The sequence below is a fragment of the Sitodiplosis mosellana genome, unplaced genomic scaffold (genome assembly GCF_009176505.1).
Source record: "Sitodiplosis mosellana isolate CC-2019 unplaced genomic scaffold, AAFC_SMos_1.0 Smas_scaffold_6226, whole genome shotgun sequence".
Classification (NCBI taxonomy): Eukaryota; Metazoa; Arthropoda; class Insecta; order Diptera; family Cecidomyiidae; genus Sitodiplosis; species Sitodiplosis mosellana.
Genome location: NW_022601467.1, coordinates 19,481,053 through 19,500,410, shown reverse-complemented (window position 1 = coordinate 19,500,410; position 19,358 = coordinate 19,481,053). Strand labels below are relative to the sequence as shown.

The window sequence follows — 19,358 nt, the reverse complement described above, 5'->3', positions numbered from 1 at the left end:
GGAAAAAAAGGAAAATTCCGCATTTGAGTAAAGTAGAATTGAAAATTCACCAATTGTTAGGCTAATGCAATTGACTCAATTGAAAAAGAAACTAAGGTAACTTCCAAATGACAATTTTTAGTCGATTTCATTGCCTTTTCAAAAATTCAGATCTGACATATATACTTTTCCATCATTTTTAATGGCTCAATAGGAAATCCGGTCAATATTTCATAGAACACTTCTTAATTTGAATGAATAGTAGAGAAACAAGTTTTTTTTAAGAATGCCGAATAACATAGCATTACAAAAAGAGTAATTTGATTTTATTTAATATTAAAATCGGTTGTAATCTCTTGGACGGAATTACAATGGACGGAAAACGATAATACAAAATTGTATCGTTTCACATTTTGCGATAGCTTATTCGTGAAAAAGTGTCACTATATTTAATAATTGAAAAGATGTGATCTTATTACCGTTAAAAATATGTGAACTTTCGCATTCTCGCATTAATTACTACAATTATTTGGAAAAAAAAAACTTATAAATTTGATTACGGTCATACTAGTTGCGGTACTATTCGATGCGGTTATAACAGCTCTTAACCCAATCAAAGCGATGGTTCCATATGGAACCGTTTTTGAATATGTTCTGCAAGAACACGTAAATTGGTCAATTTTTATTTCGTTTCTCGTCTAATGACGTTTTTATGACAGAGAAAAGTTGAATCTATCATAAAATTTATAATTTATACCATTTGGTTCGGCAAAATATGAAATAGGGCATTTTGCATTTCGGCAAAGAAAATTTAGGGGGTCAACACATGGGAATGAATCGGAAAATTTTCAAACAACTCGATTATTATTTTATTTCGGAATGAAGTTTTGAAGCCAAGCATGTACAGATACATATCTTTTGATCTCAAAATTAACATTGACAACAAAAAACATGAAAAAAACAATCTTTCCATGGTTTTTCTTGTGTTTGTATTGAAAAAATACGTCGTGACGAAATCAAGGTTTTCCACGGAAAATCTTATGAATTTTCAATCGGTCGCACTATAATCCAAAAGTATGCATGCTCACCTTTATCAAAGACTTAAAATTGAATCGATTTTTTTATATTTTGTTTGCATTTAAGCCAAATTTTTAGAACTTTGCAGGAAAAAATTGAAAAAAGAGATCACGGCTTTGAATGGGTTAATGAAAAAATAAATTACTAGCTACTAAGTCATTTTTACAATCAACAGTTATCAACTAAATTGATAGTTAAAGGTGGTTTAATTAGACTGTTATAAACACCTTGCAAACTGGCAATTTAGTTTATAGACAAGTAAATTGCTTGTTTAGTCATTTTTTTTTTAAATAAAAGCTGTTAAAACCTGCTATCTTCAACATTATTGAAACTCGATTACCGCTGTAATATGTTTACTAGCATGAGATAGTCTTTTAAGACGGTGTCAATTGTGAAATCATCGTTTAAAAAAATGATACTTTGTTACGGTGAAAATGATCCTACCCTAATGAAAGGCACTTAATATATGACTTGTTCATGGAATGGTCGATGTCATATCTATGATGGTAAAATGCAATAAAATCATGCTTGAACGGAAGAGAATTGAATCAAGCATTTTGTTCTTCCAGCAGTGGTAAATAGTATGGCAATGTGTAACCTCCTCGTCTTTTAAATGAGAGTATATGCTGGGGTGATGATAGAAATTGCCATAAAATCGATGTTATTTCGGAAAATGTTGGTCGTTCGCTGGGCTCGATTTGCCAGCAGTTGAGCAATAATTGATGCATATCATTATGGATGTAGGGAATGCGTTCGGGTCGTGCACCTTCTTTAATTCGACTCATCAACTCATTTGAACTGATGCTTGGGAATAATGTTCCGCCCAATGAACAGCATTCCCAAATGAGACATCCAAATGACCAAATGTCGCTCTGAATACATAGATGCTGGAACCGTAAAACTTCGGGTGCGCTAAAACGACTTGTATCGATTTTCTTTCCATTACTGTCAAAGCACATGCCGAAGAATGATATTTTTGGAATGTTAGCACTTGTCATGAAAATGTTATGAGTGCTCAGCTTGCCATGGATAACCTATTGAAAATGAATTAAAATCAATGGAATTATTGCGATTGATCAAATTGTGAGAGAATATTCTATGGAAAATCTATTTTCATCAATGCTAAAACCTCTTGATTGCTGATAAATTCCATTGCAGCTGATAGTTCACACAGAGTTTGTAATATGAATAATTCCGAAAGTGAGGACAAGTCCTTTGAATCGGGTGTCGTCCGTGAACCAACCAACACGGTCTTCAATGATGTATGCGTTTCTTCAAACAGTAAATATAGCCAGTTGGCTGATTGACAAAATCCGTAGAAGTCGACCAAATTTTTGTGGAAACTGAGCTTGAGTAAGCCACTCAATTCTCTTAAAAACTGATTTTGACACAGTGTATCCATATCATCTGCAAAGGAAAAATGGTGAAACATTCTCAGTAGTTGATATTTCAATTTTTTTTTAACGAACTTCAATGACATCGTAACCACAAACCTGAAACTACGTGCACATGACATGGTGTAGCATTTAATTTTCCACCAATTATGTCACCATATTGGCCAGTTGCAATCAATTTATTAACGTCAAGTTTAACATTATTTCTGGGATGATTTTTACTCGGTTCAACTTGATCAAGGATATCAGATATATTTTGATCGAAACTTTTTTTCGAAAATCCGTCTGGTTGATAAGCGTCATTATTCTCCTACACAGAAAGAAGTATGCAAAAAGAAACAAAAACGTCTTCAATAATTAGGGAAACTTATGGTCAAGCAATAACTTTATGATTTCTACATACCACTTCCATCATTGGCCCTTGGACAGTCAACTCATGATGATCCGATGGTAAACGTTGCAAACGTGATCCCATTTTCAGGCGCAAGTACGTGTAACCCACTACACTGAATATCAGCAAAATGCCGAGAAAACCGCAACCGATAAGAAGCATGAATTCGACACCATCACGTCCACCTATTTCAGATTATTTATATATTTTAAAGCATTCTAATGATTTCGATTTAATCGACGGCATAAAGTCAAAATCAATCGTTTCACTCACCATCGTTTCCAATGTCTATTGCAATCGGTGCTGTTTTCTCATGCATTGCCTCTCTTGTGTAAAGGGTTTTCGTAGTGTTTCCGAGTTTTGACAATACACCCAATGCTACATGAATGTGTCGGTCAGTTGGCAATGGTACATTATCATAACCGCCATAATTCAGTCCATTACCAATAACAAACTTTCGTGTTGTACTCTGAAATAGAAGAGAAACGCGAGTTCAAAGGCATATTCTTGTGGTTGAAATAGAGAATTCACAGGAAAAACAAACCTCATTGTCCAATGAAGCAGTTATATAGTAGTTCAAACCATCTTCAGACGCATGTTTATGGTCCTTTAGCAGGTTTTCGTCGAATTGTTGGAACAATTCGGAGTCGACAAATATCACTACCACATGAATGGCAGTGATTGGCCCATTATTATTTACAAGAGACGGAATTTCGACTGTCATCGTTTTACCATTATGATTCAAAATGTTTGCCGATGGAGGCGGCGGTTCTGGTACACCAATATCAGTTTCGCCTACAAATCAATTTGTAGATGACATCATGAAAAATGAATAAATAATTTACTTGCCATAGACATTGGAAACGGACCTACTATCCATTTTGAGCCACCTTCACCAAAATCATTTGAGAACGATATTATGGAGATGTTGTATCTTGAACCTGGCGAAATAATATGTTTTTTATTTATTCATTCAGATTGATTATAATCAAATCAAAAATTGGATTCAAATCAAATTTCACGGTGGTTTTTAGCCACAAAAATTGTTTAAATTGATTCCATTTACACCGAAGAAATGAGCTGTCAAATTGTTAGAAATTCGTAATTCATCTACCTGGATGCAAATTAACCAACTCGTATTGAACGGTGTGATCGATGGTTTCTATCGTCCATTCTGGTGGCGGCGCTGGAAGCATTGTTCCATAATTCTTGACAACATTAGCACGTATTATGTATCGAGAGAGTGTAGCCTTTTGTTCTGGTTCCGACCATTCAATCAAAATTGACGATTCTTTTCGATTGATTATATTTGCATTTTGCGGTGGCCCTGGTACTCTGATCTCCGTATCGTAGACAGATTGTACGTATCCACCACCACAAAATTCATCCGCATCTTCCGCACAAGGTCTATTACACTCGTCCAAATTTACTTCCTTTTCGTTAAGCGTACTTGTGCATAAGCATGAATTCCCATCAAGTACGGCATATCTGGCAATTAAAATGATTCAGAAATTATAACACATCACATAAATTAAAATGCATTGGTATTGGCAAATTACCTATAATACACATTTTTGCATCCATCAATGCACACGTTTGGTGACCCGGAAAACAAATCCAGACGCCTCAAATATGCATTCTTATGGAAGCATCCAACAAATTCCGCACCATTAATGATCACAAAATTGTGTACTAACACAATTACTACAGCAATACTGCCGATACGCGTATTCATTGTAGATGAATTTGAAGAGAAAAAAAAACTTTTTTATAACTCTCTCATTCCATAAAAAATAATGCAAAATTTGCTAATTTGTTTTTAACGAAGATTTGGAATTAACTCATAAAGGAGTGCCATATATCTGTGATTCATTTGACACATAACGAAACAGACTACGAAACAACAAACTGACAGATAAGTTGTCAAACTCCTAATGTCAATAGTTTTACGTTTTACTCAATATAAACATAAATTTAGTTGTTTTCCATTGTTTACGGTCGGAATAAACGACCGATACCAAAGTAGCCCAGAATGATTGGGTATTTTGGCATAACTGAATTTTACGCTTGATATTAAATTAAAGTTCAATTTTTATTGAAAATAGACTCGTATATATATAATATAAAAATCAATGGTGACAAACGGGCCATCATCATGGAAAGGCCACTATTCAAAAACATCAAAACTGAACCATGTAGTCTTCCTTGTGAACAGTTGCTGGTTGCTGACATAGAAATAAAACAAGAATCAGAGATAGAAATAGGCGAAATAGATGAAACAACCTTTTTGCAAGGATACCCAGAATCATCGAAAACGGCCACCAATTCAAATAATCTCAAATCGATCGAAGACGTTACGATTTACGATCAAATCATCAAAGAAGAACCAGTATTCTATGATGAAGTTAATAGTCAAGTGTTGTCATGTCCAGAAACTGAAGAAGAAACATCGAAATCAGCTGAATATTCTGTGCCCACCATAAAATTAGAACTCAATGATAAAAAAAAACAAATAGAAGATAAAATCTTTGAATGTTTCATTTGCAGATGTGAAACAATCAACATTGGCCTATTAAAATGGCATTTACAAGAACGTCATTTGCTGGGACCATTGGTAGGAAACCAGCAATCAGCGCAGAGAAGTTTACAACAATCGAAAAAACAAGAGTTGCCGAGAACGAGTGTTGAGCCAAACAGATTGAAAAATCGGTATTCAAAAGCTTTCCAAGCACAAAAGTCTAACCAACAAAAGGACCTCGATGGACAGCAACACAACGTACAAAATCAAAGTAATAAACGTGGGCTCGAGTGTAGCTATCATTCGACAAAAAGCCAATTGAAACCACCCCAAGTGAAAAAGCTAAATCGAACGAATGTTAAACAGAATGGATCAAAAGAGAAGCATTCGAACAGTTCCCAAACAAAAAAGTCTCATAAACAACATGATTCCGATGCACAGCAAATGAACAGTTTGCAAGGCCAAATTACTGATAGCGTGCTAAAATGTAGCTACTGCCATAGGAAATTTAATACGATCCAACGTGTAAAAAACCATGAGCGAATCCACACAAGCGACCAGCCATATAAATGTTCCAGTTGTTCCAAGGGCTACAACACCAAAGCCCATTTTGACATACACATGCGACGTCATACGGGTGAAAAACCATTCAGCTGTGAAACTTGTGGCATAAAATTTCATTCATCATTCCAGCTATATCGACACAAAAAAGCGCATGCCAAAAAAATAGTTCTTGCCGAGCCGCATTCACAGAGAACGAAAATCGTCGAAAATGTTGAACCAAATGATTTTGCTAATTTTCGCATTTTCGAATGTTACTTATGTCGATTCCGTGGCGGTATAAGTACGCTACAAGTACACATGAGGGAAAATCATACTGGAAAGAAGCTATACCGCTGTAAGATTTGTTCGAAAAAGTTTGCACATAAAGCATCCATTTACAAACACATGAATACGCATTCGAAGAGCAATCAATGCGAGTGTAAAGTTTGCGGAAAAACACTGGCCAGCGAAAATGGCCTAGTGCTGCACTTGCAAACACACAAAGGCGAATATAAGCATGAGTGTAAATATTGCCACAAGAAATATACAACGAACAAAATTTTAAGAAGCCACATTCGAACACACATCGGCATTAAACCGTACGAATGCGAATATTGTAAGAGAGGATTTCTTCGGCAGGCGGATATGGTTCGACACACACTCATACACACCGGCGAAAGGCCTTACAAATGTGATATATGCGATGTCACTTTTTCGCGCAATCATTTACTTACTGACCACAAAAAGAATGTTCATTCTTTGCGGAAATTTAAATTGAATACGTTTTAATTTAAGTCATTGTCAAATGAAATATTCAATAAAACAGAAGTTGTTTTGAAATTGGTAGAAATAAGAATAAATGATCAGAATAAAATCCAAGAGAATAAGAAAAAAAAGTAAATCTTCCGAAAATGACAATTTCTCCGAGTTCTAGAGCTTAGTGCGAATTCGTACTATATTCATTTTATAATTGACTGTATTCATAAACAAAAAGCAGTTGAAAAAAGAGAACAACAATGTAAAAAACCTAAAAAGAGGAAGAATGACAATAAAAAAAAAGAACACAACAGTTCTATCAATCATGGTTGTTTTTTTTAATATTTTATTTTGGAAATAAATAGAACATTTTCGTACGCAATACTGAAAATTACAGTTGTCATTTTCTTATGATTAAATTTAAATGTTCAAAATGTTGTTTGCCATATTCGCATTGTGTTACATTTCCCCCATTACATTCTCTGTACTAGGACCTATAACACTTCCGTTTCTTTCGAGTAAAATTATAAATTTATCCATTTCATAATCAAATTTTTCGTCCTCGTTCCGTAATGTATGCTCTACTGGTAAATTTAGTTCAAAGAGATCGCTTGAGAAGACGAGCATGGAATCAATTTGTTTTGTTTTTCTTTTAAAAGACACGATTTTTTTTTCTTTATTTTTCTTCTTTTTGTTTTAAAAAACCAAAATGGTTGAATTCGTTCGTTGATCAGACTTTGAAATTAAACATCGCATTTCGAATGAATAATACCAATATTATTTCCTTAATACACTACTCCATAATTCATTTTTTTGTAGATACTTTTTTTTGTTTCATCTTATTTTGATTAGAGGGTGTGTGTGTGTGTGAGGGATGATGAGTGTAATGGGTGAGAAATATAGATCAATGAAAGATAAACAAGTCGAGGCAGAGAGCACTTGCAATCATTTTTGCCAGCGGAAAAAAATATATCACCATTTCATTGTGGAAATTCTCAATCTTAAAGCTAAACATTAGAAATTCATCTAGTCATTACGTTCGCAAAAAAAATAATACATTTAGTATGTCAGAATTTTTTTTTAATTCATCAGGCTCATAGAATTGCATACGTGAAATTTGCTGTAAATTGTGAAATGTAAGCAAAAAAAAAAATTACGATTCAATTTTTTTTCAAACTTTGGATATATAGTTGTCCCCAATTTGGTTTTTTTTTTCTCCTTAGATTTTGTTCTCATTTCAATTGGTTTTGAAAGTTTGGTCTTCTCCGTTATTTTGATGGTCAAATTTTAAAAGATGCGGCGATATTGACAAATACAAATATGATTTGTTGTTTTTTTTTACGTATTAATATTATGTATTAAAATATGTATACCAATTTTGAAATATTTGGCATAAGCGCTTAAGTTTAATAATACAGATGCATCGTCATTAAGCTAGCAATCTTACGATAGCAAATAGTAATCTTATGATAGCTAGAATTTTTTCTTTTCTTTATGAATTTTTTTTCTTTGTTTTTATTGTTGTTGTTGTTGTTAATTTTTGTTGTGTCGGTCTTTTTTTTGTTAATTGTATGTATATAGGGATGGAATCTTTGGACTTTGAGTATGTGTTTGTGTTGGTTTTTTGATTCCAGTTTTGACATAAATTGATATACAACTGAAAAGTATTTTCATTAAAATAAAAAGAAAATGGAGAAACCGATCAAAGCGGAGTTGCAACCATTTCAAATAACATGTGGGAAAAACAAATATCTACGAGACAGACTTAAAACTTCTATGAGCACACGAGGTTCAAAATATTTATCAATCTATTTTGTTAAATTATCAAATGGATATTTTTTTTTCCTTTACGTTTTGCCACATATTTCTTCTTCTCTCATCCACTTCATTTTCTTATCGTGTTTTGATTTGACGAATAGGATATAAGTATTATTCATATAATTTAAAATGGTTTAAAAATTATACTAAAAAAAATTGCTATGGGAGTATAAAAAAAAAAAATAAATACAATACAATTTTCATATGTTGACATATTGCGTGCAAACAGTGATCATATTACGTGGCTTTGGTCACGAAATGCGGTGGCAAGCAATACATTGAAATTATTCTGCTAAACTGGTAATAGAACAGTGAATGTGACAATTTTGAATGATTTGAATGACAACAGAGCTTCATCGCATATCTTTTATGTGCCACATTCGCAGAAATTTCCATATGAAACGAAAATGAATTAATAAAAGGGAAAAAAATGAAACGAAGTCAACCGAACAAGTAATACGACACTGTTTGCTTGCAGCTCGTCACGTGAATATCATCAGAGAGTTTCGATAAATTTTTGTTTTCGTTCAAATATATTTGATTCGATTGGAATAACAATGCAAACGATTTCTAGTTGGACGGAAAAAATCGTCTAAATGCAATTTGTATGCAAATTTTCAGTGCACACAAACTACATTAAGACTCTTTGGATCCGGCAACCGGAAATTGTGTGCAACCCATTATTCCAAATCTATAATTAAAAAAAAATAAAACTATGGTCATTAAATCATTTGAATTCATGATTGATCATACACACACAGACATCATCATGCACGCATGTAATCAATATAAATGTTAATGAATCAATGACCTTCACAATACTTGGCTGAAACTCTCTTTTATATATATAGATTTATGTATATTCGGAACGAGACCGTTGTCAACTTCTCGATTATATTATGAAAGACTAGAATGATGTGAGCTTCAATGTTATTTTATTATCTCTGTGTTTTCACTTTGTTCATATATTCATCGCGAATTGTATTTGTCTTCAGGGAATTCACTATATATAAACTTTGATCATTTCGATTGCTTCGTTCGTTTTTTTTCTCGTTTGTTATTGGAGCACACATTTTGATATCAATGTTTCTTTATGTTACTTTGTTCGGTTCATTGAGCTTTTTGAAAAGAAAAAAAAATGCAGCATGGAAACGAATCATTTGCTTTCGTCGAATGGTCTCAGATGGTGAGGTTATTGTTTCAGTGGAGCATGCAGATCACAAATGTTATAATACCTAAATTTCCAATGGTTAATCTTTTGACAGAGATTAAATAAAAAAAAATTGAGTTAACAATTATAGAGAAAAAAGAATTAGTAAAATCGTTCCCCAAAAAATTGTATATTGAGCAAACTAGTTGCACATTGGTGCTGTCACACACTGTTTAAATGACCTGCCCGAGCAAAATACGAACACTTATCGATGAAGAGCGTTCGATATTTGCTTCAATGACTGTCCAACTTCGAAAACCAACTTTTCATTGTCCTGGGTATTTTTGCTGCCGGCCGATCGTAGGCTACGCGATTGATTCTCAACACGTGACACCAATTCACGGAATTGAAACTTTGAATGCGGTGCCATGGATGCTTTGTCGGCAAATGATACGCATGATGTTTGTAAAATGTTCAGCTTGTCGCTGAGCTGTAGCCATTGCGATGCCGATATTGAATTGATTGGCGTTTTCAGCGTACTTTCTAACAATTGGATTAGATCTAAGATTGCTTCACGACTCACTTGGGTCGTTGTATTGTTCGATGTAATCGATGTGGAAGATGATGGTGATGTTGCCGATTCCGAATGCAGTTTCACCTGAATCGGTGTCGCATAGATGCTCACCAATTTCGTTGGTTTTGTTGGTACGGCCGGCTTTTTATTTGCACTCAATGCATCGAACTCCTCGTCATTGTTACTCTTATTGTTGTTACTTAGTGTCGACTTGGTGGCCAATTTCGGACTCAACTGTATCTGTGACATTTCACTATTCGACATCGTACCATTACCCTCTTTGGCTTCCCACAATTTTTTCAAGCTGCTTATGCTACCGGTGCTTCTTCGTTTATCCTCTTCTTCGCTGGTCATTGTTGTGTTACACTTGGGATCGGTGTCTTTTTTGTCTTTGCTATCCTTGCCATCCGGCAGATCCACTTTAAAATCAGTCTTTTTCCCATCAATCAGTTTTGTTTCGTTGAGTGTCTTCTTGCCATTGCCCAAAACACTGTCTGGACCATCAGTTGTTGTTCCAACACCACCACCTCCACTGACTCGATCACAATTTCGTTTCGATATGGACTTTTTTGAAACACTGCCGCGTGCATCCGTTGTATCGTTGTCCAACACTTTACGAAACTCGGACGTTGATTCAGTCGTTTCGTTATCATTGTTATTCTCCACTTTTCGCAGTCTCGATTTAAAATCAAACGGTACTGCTGTTGAACTTTCGGCCGTCGTTTTGCTGTGTGACTTTTTATTTGAATCGACTTTTTTCAGTTGAGCTTTGAAATTGTTCGCCGTTGAATCCATTGTTTTGGGTAAATTCATCGTTTCGGCTAATTCATTCACCAATTGTAATACATGATCGTTTGATTTGGTTACGCTATTATTATTGTTATTGCTACAATGGTAGTTATTAGTATTTGGCACATCTCCAATTGGTTTGTTTCGTTGATATTGTTCATTTCGTTCTTTGATTTCGGCCACGAGTTTCATTTCCAATTTCCCCTTGTTCTTGTTTGCAATTGCCTGCGATGTGGCTGCACTATCGTTGACTATATCATTGGTAACTCCGGCCGCTGGACTGCCAAGCGAACTACATGAATCGGTTGATGCTTCACGCTTACGCAAACTCACACCAAACCGTGAGCTTGCCTCTTCAACGCTCGGCTCAGTGGTTGCCACATCATTCGATAGTGTGTTGATTGTTGACTGTGAAATTTGCATTCCGTCGCCATTTGATTCTTCGGGCGGCGGCGGTAGATCCAATGGCGGTGGCGGAAACTCTAGATCAGCTAAATATTCAAACATTAATTTCGATGAAATCAATTAAAACTCATGCATTTTTCCAGAGATAAGAAATGAAGGGAAAACAAACAAAATGTCCTTACCTAATGATGGATTAAACGAACGCTTTGGGCTCCCACTCGTGCTGCGGAATGATGAAAATGATATCATTACACCGTCGGCGGTAGTCCGATGTCGTTGCAGTTTACTGAAATTCGAATTGATTGAATTGGTCATTATGACACCACCAGATGAATTACTTCGAATCATTTGCGGTTGAGTTTTCATCGCTGAACGAGGCGACATTGCAGCATTTGAATTCAAGCTACTATGGTTTTATGTGTGTATGCAATATGGTTGAAAAAAGGTGAGCGAGAGTTAAGAAGCGGGCGAAAGCGATAGACATAGAATGGATTGATGTTTATGAATGTGTATTTTGTACTGAAACTTACCTGGAATTGATTGGCGGCGGTGGCGGTAGATCCGATGCCATGGAAGTGTCTGTTTCATTGGTTTTTAGTGATTCTAAATATTGACCGATTCGGGCACCTTTCGGTAGTGTGCCATAGCGATTGATTGCACGCTTCACATTCTGCACTTCCAGTGCACCAACGGTAACGGGCTGTTTGCCCAAACTCGATTGGCCACTGTCCATAATGTTGTTGCTATTTGACTGGGCGATATGTTCTTTCTTTGCTTGTGAATGGTGTTTGCTGTTTCGACTCTCCAGACTACGATTGCCCATCACTGGCGTGGGCTTTTTGAATGAACCGTGCATATTTCGATGCATGTGATCAATACTCTCGGTGTCTGTATCCGGCGTTATATCGGCGGTTTCATTCTCCGAATCACCGCGTCCTCCACTCAATGCCGCTATTTCTCTTGTCAAGCCTAATTCAATTCATGCGAATTAAAATCAAACCATCAATTAATTGAATTAACGTTCAACAAGTTGAATAATTCATTCAATGAAATGGACATCGATTTTTGTTGCTTCCAATATTTCTACTCACAAAAATCCATATCTAATTCATTCAAAATTGACATATATGTACATTGGAATAAAAAGAAAAATTCAGAAGAAATTTCTATATACATAAATGTCAACTGTTCACGTTAGTTTGTATGAGTGAATTATTAATTGGACTACTAAAATATTAAAACGACCATTTGAAAATTGTGTATTTGAATCAATTTTTTTTTCGTTGGATTCTGGTTGGAAAGCAGATACCACCATTTACCTGTATGATATAAACTAAAATATTGACGTCGTTAAAACGTCATTTTTTCCCGTTGACATCGTTTAATTAAAATTGACTGGATATCCAGAAAATGATACCGCTAGGCAATAAATCGACCGATGTATAGTGCATTTGATTTGCCAAACTGTCATTTGATTTCAGTCAATTGGAATCATACCATATTGCTGAGCAATTTGCTTCTTTTTTCTCTGCGAGTATTTTTGATTAGTTCGAAACACACGTGGTTAGTGCAATGCACGGTATTAAATCTCGTCAAAACACTTACAGACTGATTCGACGTGACTGACCGCTTGAGTTTGATGTGAAGAAAAACCATTGATACAAATCGATGTTTACATAAATAATAAACATCATCGTTTGTAGCAATAATTTGTGTTTCACAACATAGACCAAACAGAATCAGCTGTTCGAATATCATCTATATGGGTTAACGCATGCACCAAACCATAGATAAAAGAAAACCGATTATACCTCTGAACAGAATATCAAATAAAAAACTACTGCAAGAAGAAGATTTCTCAATTTTATGTGTACCATTGGAATTGAAATCGTCAATCGATTTTGGATCATCATCACGATATGTTGAATCACGATTTGTTGATAGCAAACTGAAAATAAGCGGAATAAGAAGTTTATGAAAATGCTTAATCAAAGAGAACGAAAAAGAGGGCATAAAAGTTTGGACAAAGATTTACCTGGTTCGTTTTGGTGGCGCTGGCGCAGTTTTGCCCTTCTTATTCGTTGTTCGTCGCATTTGCACATTCACTTTGCTACCACCAGTGGAAAACGTTGACAATTTTGATGACGCTGATCCAGGTTCTTTCGAGAAAAAGAAGAGGAAATGTCAGTTTTCAATGAGAAACACAATACTTAATACATCTTATTCAAATTTATTCCCAATATCAATTGGTTTTACCTGATGAATTGGTTTTATTTTCGGAATGTGAGCTCATCTGAGACTTTTTTCCCATCAACGGTGTTGAATTTGTATGCGAGTTTCCTTGCAATTGCTTTTCGACGGCTTCAGTTATCGAAGATTCCTGCAATAGATTGCCAATGAAAAAACGTTAGAGATAAAACTCAATGCTGATGTCAAGTCATAATGAATGCGGTTCGAAACGTGTTGGACACAAACCTGAAACATATGCTCGAGCATATGATGAATATTTTTGAATGTTGGTCGATCTTGTGCTTGCCAATGCCAGCACTGCCTCATCAAATCGTATACTTCGGGTGGACAGCCATTCGGTCGTTCCATGCGATAGCCACTTTCCAATTTATGAAACACATCGGTCAGATCAATGCCCGGATACGGTGACATTCCGTAAGTGGCTATCTCCCACAGCAATACACCAAAAGCCCATACATCTGACTTTGTACTAAACTTATTGTATGCCAATCCTTCGGGAGCTGTCCATTTGATTGGGAATTTGGCTCCGGCGTGTGCAGTGTATGTATCATCCTAAAATGAAATTCAATTCGACAGCGATATTTTTATAGCTTTTTCTGCATTGATAAGAATACTAGGAAAAAAAAATCGAGATATTTACGCGCATGAGTCGAGCCAATCCGAAATCGGCTACTTTAACTAAATTATTTTCGCCGACTAAGCAATTTCTTGCTGCCAAATCACGATGAATGTAATTTCGACTCTCCAGATAGCTCATGCCGGAGGCTATTTGTGTTGCCATATAGAGTAGAGCGACAGCGTCAAGTGTATCACGACCAGCCGAACGCAAAAAATCCAACAAATTTCCATGGCTCATAAATTCGGTTATAATGTAAAAGGGTGGTTCTCTGTTGAAATGGATGGATAGAAGAAGAACGGATATCGCATTACAAAATTTATTCGCTCATACTTTGCCAAACTGAACGGCAATGTGAAGAGAAAAAGAAAAGTAGGAAAAAAAAAACGCATGAAAACCTGGTGCAAACTCCAATAAGCTGTACTAAATTTGGATGTTTCATTTCTTTCATGATCGCCGCTTCTTCAAGAAAGTCTTTCAATGCCATCGTGTCTTCTTTGAGTGTTTTCACAGCGACCGTGTTGCCGTATCGTTTCCAAATCGCTTCGTACACTTCACCATATTGACCGCCGCCCAATTTATGCTTCATCACAATGTCGGTGCGGCAAATTTCCCATTCGTCGGGCTCGGGACTGAGTGGGAAAACGGTCGGTTTGTTTTGCTTTGGTGCTGGATACAGCAATGGTGTAATTAGACCATGACCCTCATGAAGTACACTGTGATGATGCACGAGTTCGGCTAATGTATTAAACTTTGCCTCAACTGTAACATACACCTTTCCATCGGTGTCCTCCGATATACGATAGTGGTAGACACGTCCCTCGAATCTAAAAATAACACACCACCAATTTCAAAATTCATTAATTATTCCGTGGCATTGTTGTCGTCGTCATTTAAAATGTATGCAACGAATTTTACCTCAAACTAATGCTCCGTTGACCGGGCGAACTTTCACTTTCTCGAACCAAAAAACTGCCATTAATACCAGAGCTGAGCAGATATTCGGCGGCATTTCTCGAAATCGGACCATGATACCAGGAGTGTTTCTCCAATGAATTAACTGGTGTGACATAATTCGATGGCACCCAACCGACTAGGCCCGAATCGGTATGTGCTTCGCACCATTCGCCCGATTTATTATAAGACAGAATGCGCACTTGTTCACCCTTCCTGAGGCTGAGCTGATTCTCGCCACCGGCGGTAAAATCATATAGAGCAACAAATAACTGTGGATCATCTTCTTCGGGACCGGGTGCGAGTAAATTCTCCTTCGACGTCCAGCGATTTGCCACCTCAAAACCGAGATTTTGTTGACTAATATTCAAGGTGCCCGATCCGGAATTCGAGACATTCGATAGAACACCATCGGGTTTTAAATCAATATCACGTGTTTGTAGTTGAGATTTTGGAATATGCGGTAATGGACGTAGTTGTAACAGGGCTTCTGTGGAAATCAATCCGATTGGATGTTCTTTATTCAGAGAAGGTAATAGTAATAATAACAACAATGACACCACAATCACCACCACCACCATATTGTGTTCAAAAGACCTTGACAGAATATTGTGTGCTGGAGAATATCGATTTCGAATACCAATTTGAGCTTTTTGTGAATACTTACCATTATGCTCTGTGAATACGTTTAAAGCGTGATTTTTTGGCTCCTTTGGTACTCTTGATTTGTTGATGCGACTTGCACGCAACGAAGAACCAGCTCCAAACGTGCCTCCACCGCCCGCCACCGAATTGGTTGTTGCCGTGCAGTTTGCCGATGACAAATTGGCTGTGTTTGCGCCGATATTTGCATTTAGTCCAGCATTAATGGGATTGCAACTACTTGCACCTCTTCCTTCTTTCACTTGTTGTGCTCCCATATCCGTTTTAAGTGCGATGCACAAAAGACAATGCCTCTTGTAATTTTGTTAGTAAGCGAGTCGTCGTCGCTGTCGTCGTCGTCGTCGTCGTCGTCGTTTATCGATTGTTGTTGTACTTTTTTTGGTTTTCTTGTCTATGTTGTCTGGACTGATGAATCTTGCTGGCTGGTTTGTTTGTTTATTTTTAGAAAATGTGCCACAAAATTTTATGCTGTGCTTGACTCCATTCGTTCATCTCCTTATGTTTATCATTTTGGCTGCTTTTGCGGCATTCATTTACTTTTCGGAATTTAATGCACTGAAATAAAAATGCCACCATAAAATCATACACTTATTACATTGACTAGCACTTTTCATTTCAATTAAAATCGAGAGCTGCGCGATGGATAGATAGTGGGATAGTGTGATAGAGAGCGCAAGCAAGTCTGAGGAGTGAAATTGGTTGGTATTTTTTCTTCTTTTTCTTTCTTTTCAGTGTGAAACGAATTGAGTTTTTAAAAAACTGTCCATCTCCTAAAATATTAAAGGTAAACTGGTGGATATGTCGTTCACTTTTGTTGTTGCATTATTCATGGCTCTACTATACACTTTTACATCACACATCACAAACATACGATAAGAATTTTGTAAGTAATCACGTAATCATATGCAGACTTATACGTCACACAAATTCAATGATGTTTTTTTTTGCTCTTCTGCATTAGGATATTCGATTCGACAGATTCATAATTGGAAAAAATGGTTCAACTTTCATTTAGACATTAACATTATTCTCACACCGTTTTATTTTGGTATTTTCATTTATTTATTTTTCGTTGCTTTTGTGAAAAACATTTTTTTTGAATTTGGCAGATCAGAAATTGGTACTGTGTTCGGCTGTGAGAAAGCGAGAAAATTGCTTATCCTACAGCTGTTATCTGCAAATCTCTGTGTTGCATTCAAATGTTGATTTCAATTGTATCATTTCTCCTGTGACTTTTCACTTGCAAAGTGCAATGCAATTGAAATGCAAACCAGTCGCACCGCACTCACTACACTCAGGTATTGTACTCGCTCTTGTCGACGAATTTTATTATAATCATTTGGAATATGAATGCTGCTCTCTTCGGAGCTTACAGGAGAGAAATATAAAAAATGTATTATATATCTAAAATATAAGTCACCACTTTACTTAGCCGATCATTAATTAAGAGAAAGTATGATTAATTTATGTTGTTATGCGAATTTTTCTTCACATAGATCAATATTAAATGGAAATAAAAACCATTTTGTTTAATACCAAACAAAAATGAGTGGACAATATAGTCGGAAGAATACTTGTGCAAAATAAAATATACAATCTATAGAGGTTGAATGTAGTGGTTCACTGCCCCGTCTGATATACATATATATGTATATATGCTCGCACTAACACACGCAATCAGATCCACTGAGAATGCAAGAGAGAAAGAGACGTGAATTTGGTGATTAGGTGCGGGCCATATGTCATGTTAATGCGTGATTTCATTTCAAATCCGTCGTACGACGGCCCAATATTGATTTTCGTATTTCGCATTTTCGTATTTCGTAACGTTCACATTACCAATTCGTTGCTATCACAATTTCAGTTGACTCACATTTATTTTTCGTTGATATGAGATGTTTATTTTTGATCGCCTTTGATATGATTCATCGTAAAAATGATGAAATTCTATTAATTATTAAAGCCGCAACGCAACGGTGGGAATAAGTGCAACCGTGTCGTAGGTGAGTTAAAGTAATTTCATCATCGTTAATAATGTTTCTATTTTTTGTGTATTGCATTGTACGCGACTTATGTCCGGTTCACACGTCATTTTCCATGTTATACGCTTTCTTATTTACAGACCATACACACATCGCCACAAACACATTCGTATTGTATAGATTTTTCTACGTGCGCACATTCGCATATTCATCATCACCAACAGTGAGTGGAATGAACGGAACAACACAATTTTTTTCTCAATATTTCATCATTCTAGCGACGACATTGCATTTCGGAAATTGATCGGGCAAAATTTTTGTATTCATTTTAAAAATAAGAAAATAATTGGAGAAGATGTCTGATTGGGATTCGGTGACTGTGTTGCGTAAGCGACAACCAAAAGCATCTACCATGAAAACCGAAGGAGCCATAAACCAAGTATTTAGAATATATATTTTTTTTCACTTCTTCTTCTTTATTGTTCAATGTTGTTGTTTTTCATTTTGCTAGAATATTCTCGGCAATGTGCACATTCAAAAATTGGCTCATTTGTTTGTGTTTTTTTTTTGATTTCAGGCTCGCCGGCAAGGATTAAACATTGATACATCACAAAAATGTAATTAACACCCACAAAAAATATATCGTAACATGTTTGCATTCACATTCTCGAATTGAGTCTATTTCATTGATTTTTTTGGTCGGTTCGTCGATTGAAGTAGACAAAGCACTTCCAATTCCATTTGTGTATCCGGAAACAAAATGAAATGATCAAAATTAAAAAATTGATTTGTTTCTTTTGATGCAGATGGTGCTGGAACGAATAAGCAACATGTCGTTACCAAAAATACTGCGAAACTCGACCGTGAGACTGAAGAATTGAAACATGATAAAATCCCCTTGGAAGTCGGCAAAATCATTCAGGAAGGTCGCAAACAAAAAGGTCTTAAACAATCCGAACTGGCTGCGGTTAGTAGATATATCCATTTTTTTCATTGGTTAAAAACCAGATGTGACATCATCTATATATCCACACTTGATTCGATTTTATTAAGTGATCATCATTTCCGTTTTTTATCGTTCTGTTGCCAACAGAAAATTTGCGAAAAACCACAAATCATTACCGACTATGAAGCTGGCCGTGGCATCCCGAATAACGTTATCTTGGGCAAAATTGAACGTATAATTGGGGTAAAATTACGTGGCAAAGATCGTGGTCAACCAATGGTGCCTCCTGGTCCAAAAAAGTGAAGCACTGGGGGGCATAAAAATTTCATATCTTTCATACAAAAATCCACAATCGAATGAATTCAAAAAGAGAGAGAGAGAGAGAAAAAAAAACAACCAAACATTAATTGCGCATTTTTGTCCATTGGAAAAATAGTTCACTGAAAGCGAATAACAAAATCGAATAGTCATTTTTTTTTAAATAAAAGAAGAACACACACACATGAGATAACAACTTTGATCACTTCTTTTCCTTCACATGATGTTCAAAAAA

The 19,358-nt window shown here is 35.9% G+C and overlaps 4 protein-coding genes across 34 annotated transcripts; 2 read left to right on the top strand and 2 right to left on the bottom strand.

Moving 5' to 3' along the window:
- Nucleotides 1-824: 824 nt before the first annotated feature.
- Nucleotides 825-4,775, bottom strand: LOC129578736 (putative inactive tyrosine-protein kinase Wsck). Its single transcript, XM_055467766.1, has 9 exons — nt 4,401-4,775; nt 3,956-4,329; nt 3,711-3,782; nt 3,386-3,636; nt 3,115-3,310; nt 2,854-3,026; nt 2,550-2,760; nt 2,186-2,463; nt 825-2,090 (listed from the first exon to the last, which is right to left on the bottom strand). The coding sequence occupies exons 1-9, from the start codon at nt 4,574-4,576 to the stop codon at nt 1,605-1,607; spliced, it is 2,217 nt and encodes a 738-aa protein (XP_055323741.1). The 5' UTR covers nt 4,577-4,775; the 3' UTR covers nt 825-1,604.
- Nucleotides 4,776-4,779: 4 nt separating this feature from the next.
- On the top strand, nt 4,780-7,043 carry LOC129578737 (zinc finger protein 436-like). Its single transcript, XM_055467767.1, has one exon. It carries the CDS (start codon nt 4,997-4,999, stop codon nt 6,689-6,691), a length of 1,695 nt encoding a protein of 564 aa, XP_055323742.1. The 5' UTR covers nt 4,780-4,996; the 3' UTR covers nt 6,692-7,043.
- A 2,351-nt stretch (nt 7,044-9,394) lies between these two features.
- Nucleotides 9,395-17,609, bottom strand: LOC129578734 (tyrosine-protein kinase Abl). 30 transcript variants are annotated; one of them, XM_055467765.1, is made up of 12 exons: nt 17,306-17,609; nt 15,882-16,432; nt 15,179-15,704; nt 14,659-15,087; nt 14,285-14,531; nt 13,870-14,196; nt 13,651-13,774; nt 13,430-13,553; nt 13,269-13,342; nt 11,925-12,363; nt 11,577-11,680; nt 9,395-11,480 (listed from the first exon to the last, which is right to left on the bottom strand). In XM_055467765.1, the coding sequence occupies exons 2-12, from the start codon at nt 16,132-16,134 to the stop codon at nt 9,892-9,894; spliced, it is 4,236 nt and encodes a 1,411-aa protein (XP_055323740.1). In that variant the 5' UTR covers nt 16,135-16,432; nt 17,306-17,609; the 3' UTR covers nt 9,395-9,891. The 30 variants fall into 30 exon arrangements, with proteins under 30 accessions (XP_055323740.1, XP_055323724.1, XP_055323715.1 ...); XM_055467749.1 differs by having other exon boundaries at nt 11,577-11,800; nt 17,472-17,609; XM_055467740.1 differs by having other exon boundaries at nt 11,577-11,800; nt 15,179-15,731; nt 17,306-17,568.
- An 89-nt stretch (nt 17,610-17,698) lies between these two features.
- On the top strand, nt 17,699-19,319 carry LOC129578739 (endothelial differentiation-related factor 1 homolog). Of its 2 annotated transcripts, XM_055467771.1 has the most exons (6): nt 17,768-17,880; nt 18,000-18,082; nt 18,138-18,298; nt 18,437-18,476; nt 18,666-18,826; nt 18,953-19,319. In XM_055467771.1, exons 3-6 carry the CDS (start codon nt 18,215-18,217, stop codon nt 19,106-19,108), a joined length of 441 nt encoding a protein of 146 aa, XP_055323746.1. In that variant the 5' UTR covers nt 17,768-17,880; nt 18,000-18,082; nt 18,138-18,214; the 3' UTR covers nt 19,109-19,319. The 2 variants fall into 2 exon arrangements, with proteins under 2 accessions (XP_055323744.1, XP_055323746.1); XM_055467769.1 differs by having other exon boundaries at nt 17,699-17,880; nt 18,000-18,298.
- The last annotated feature ends 39 nt before the right edge of the window (nt 19,320-19,358 follow it).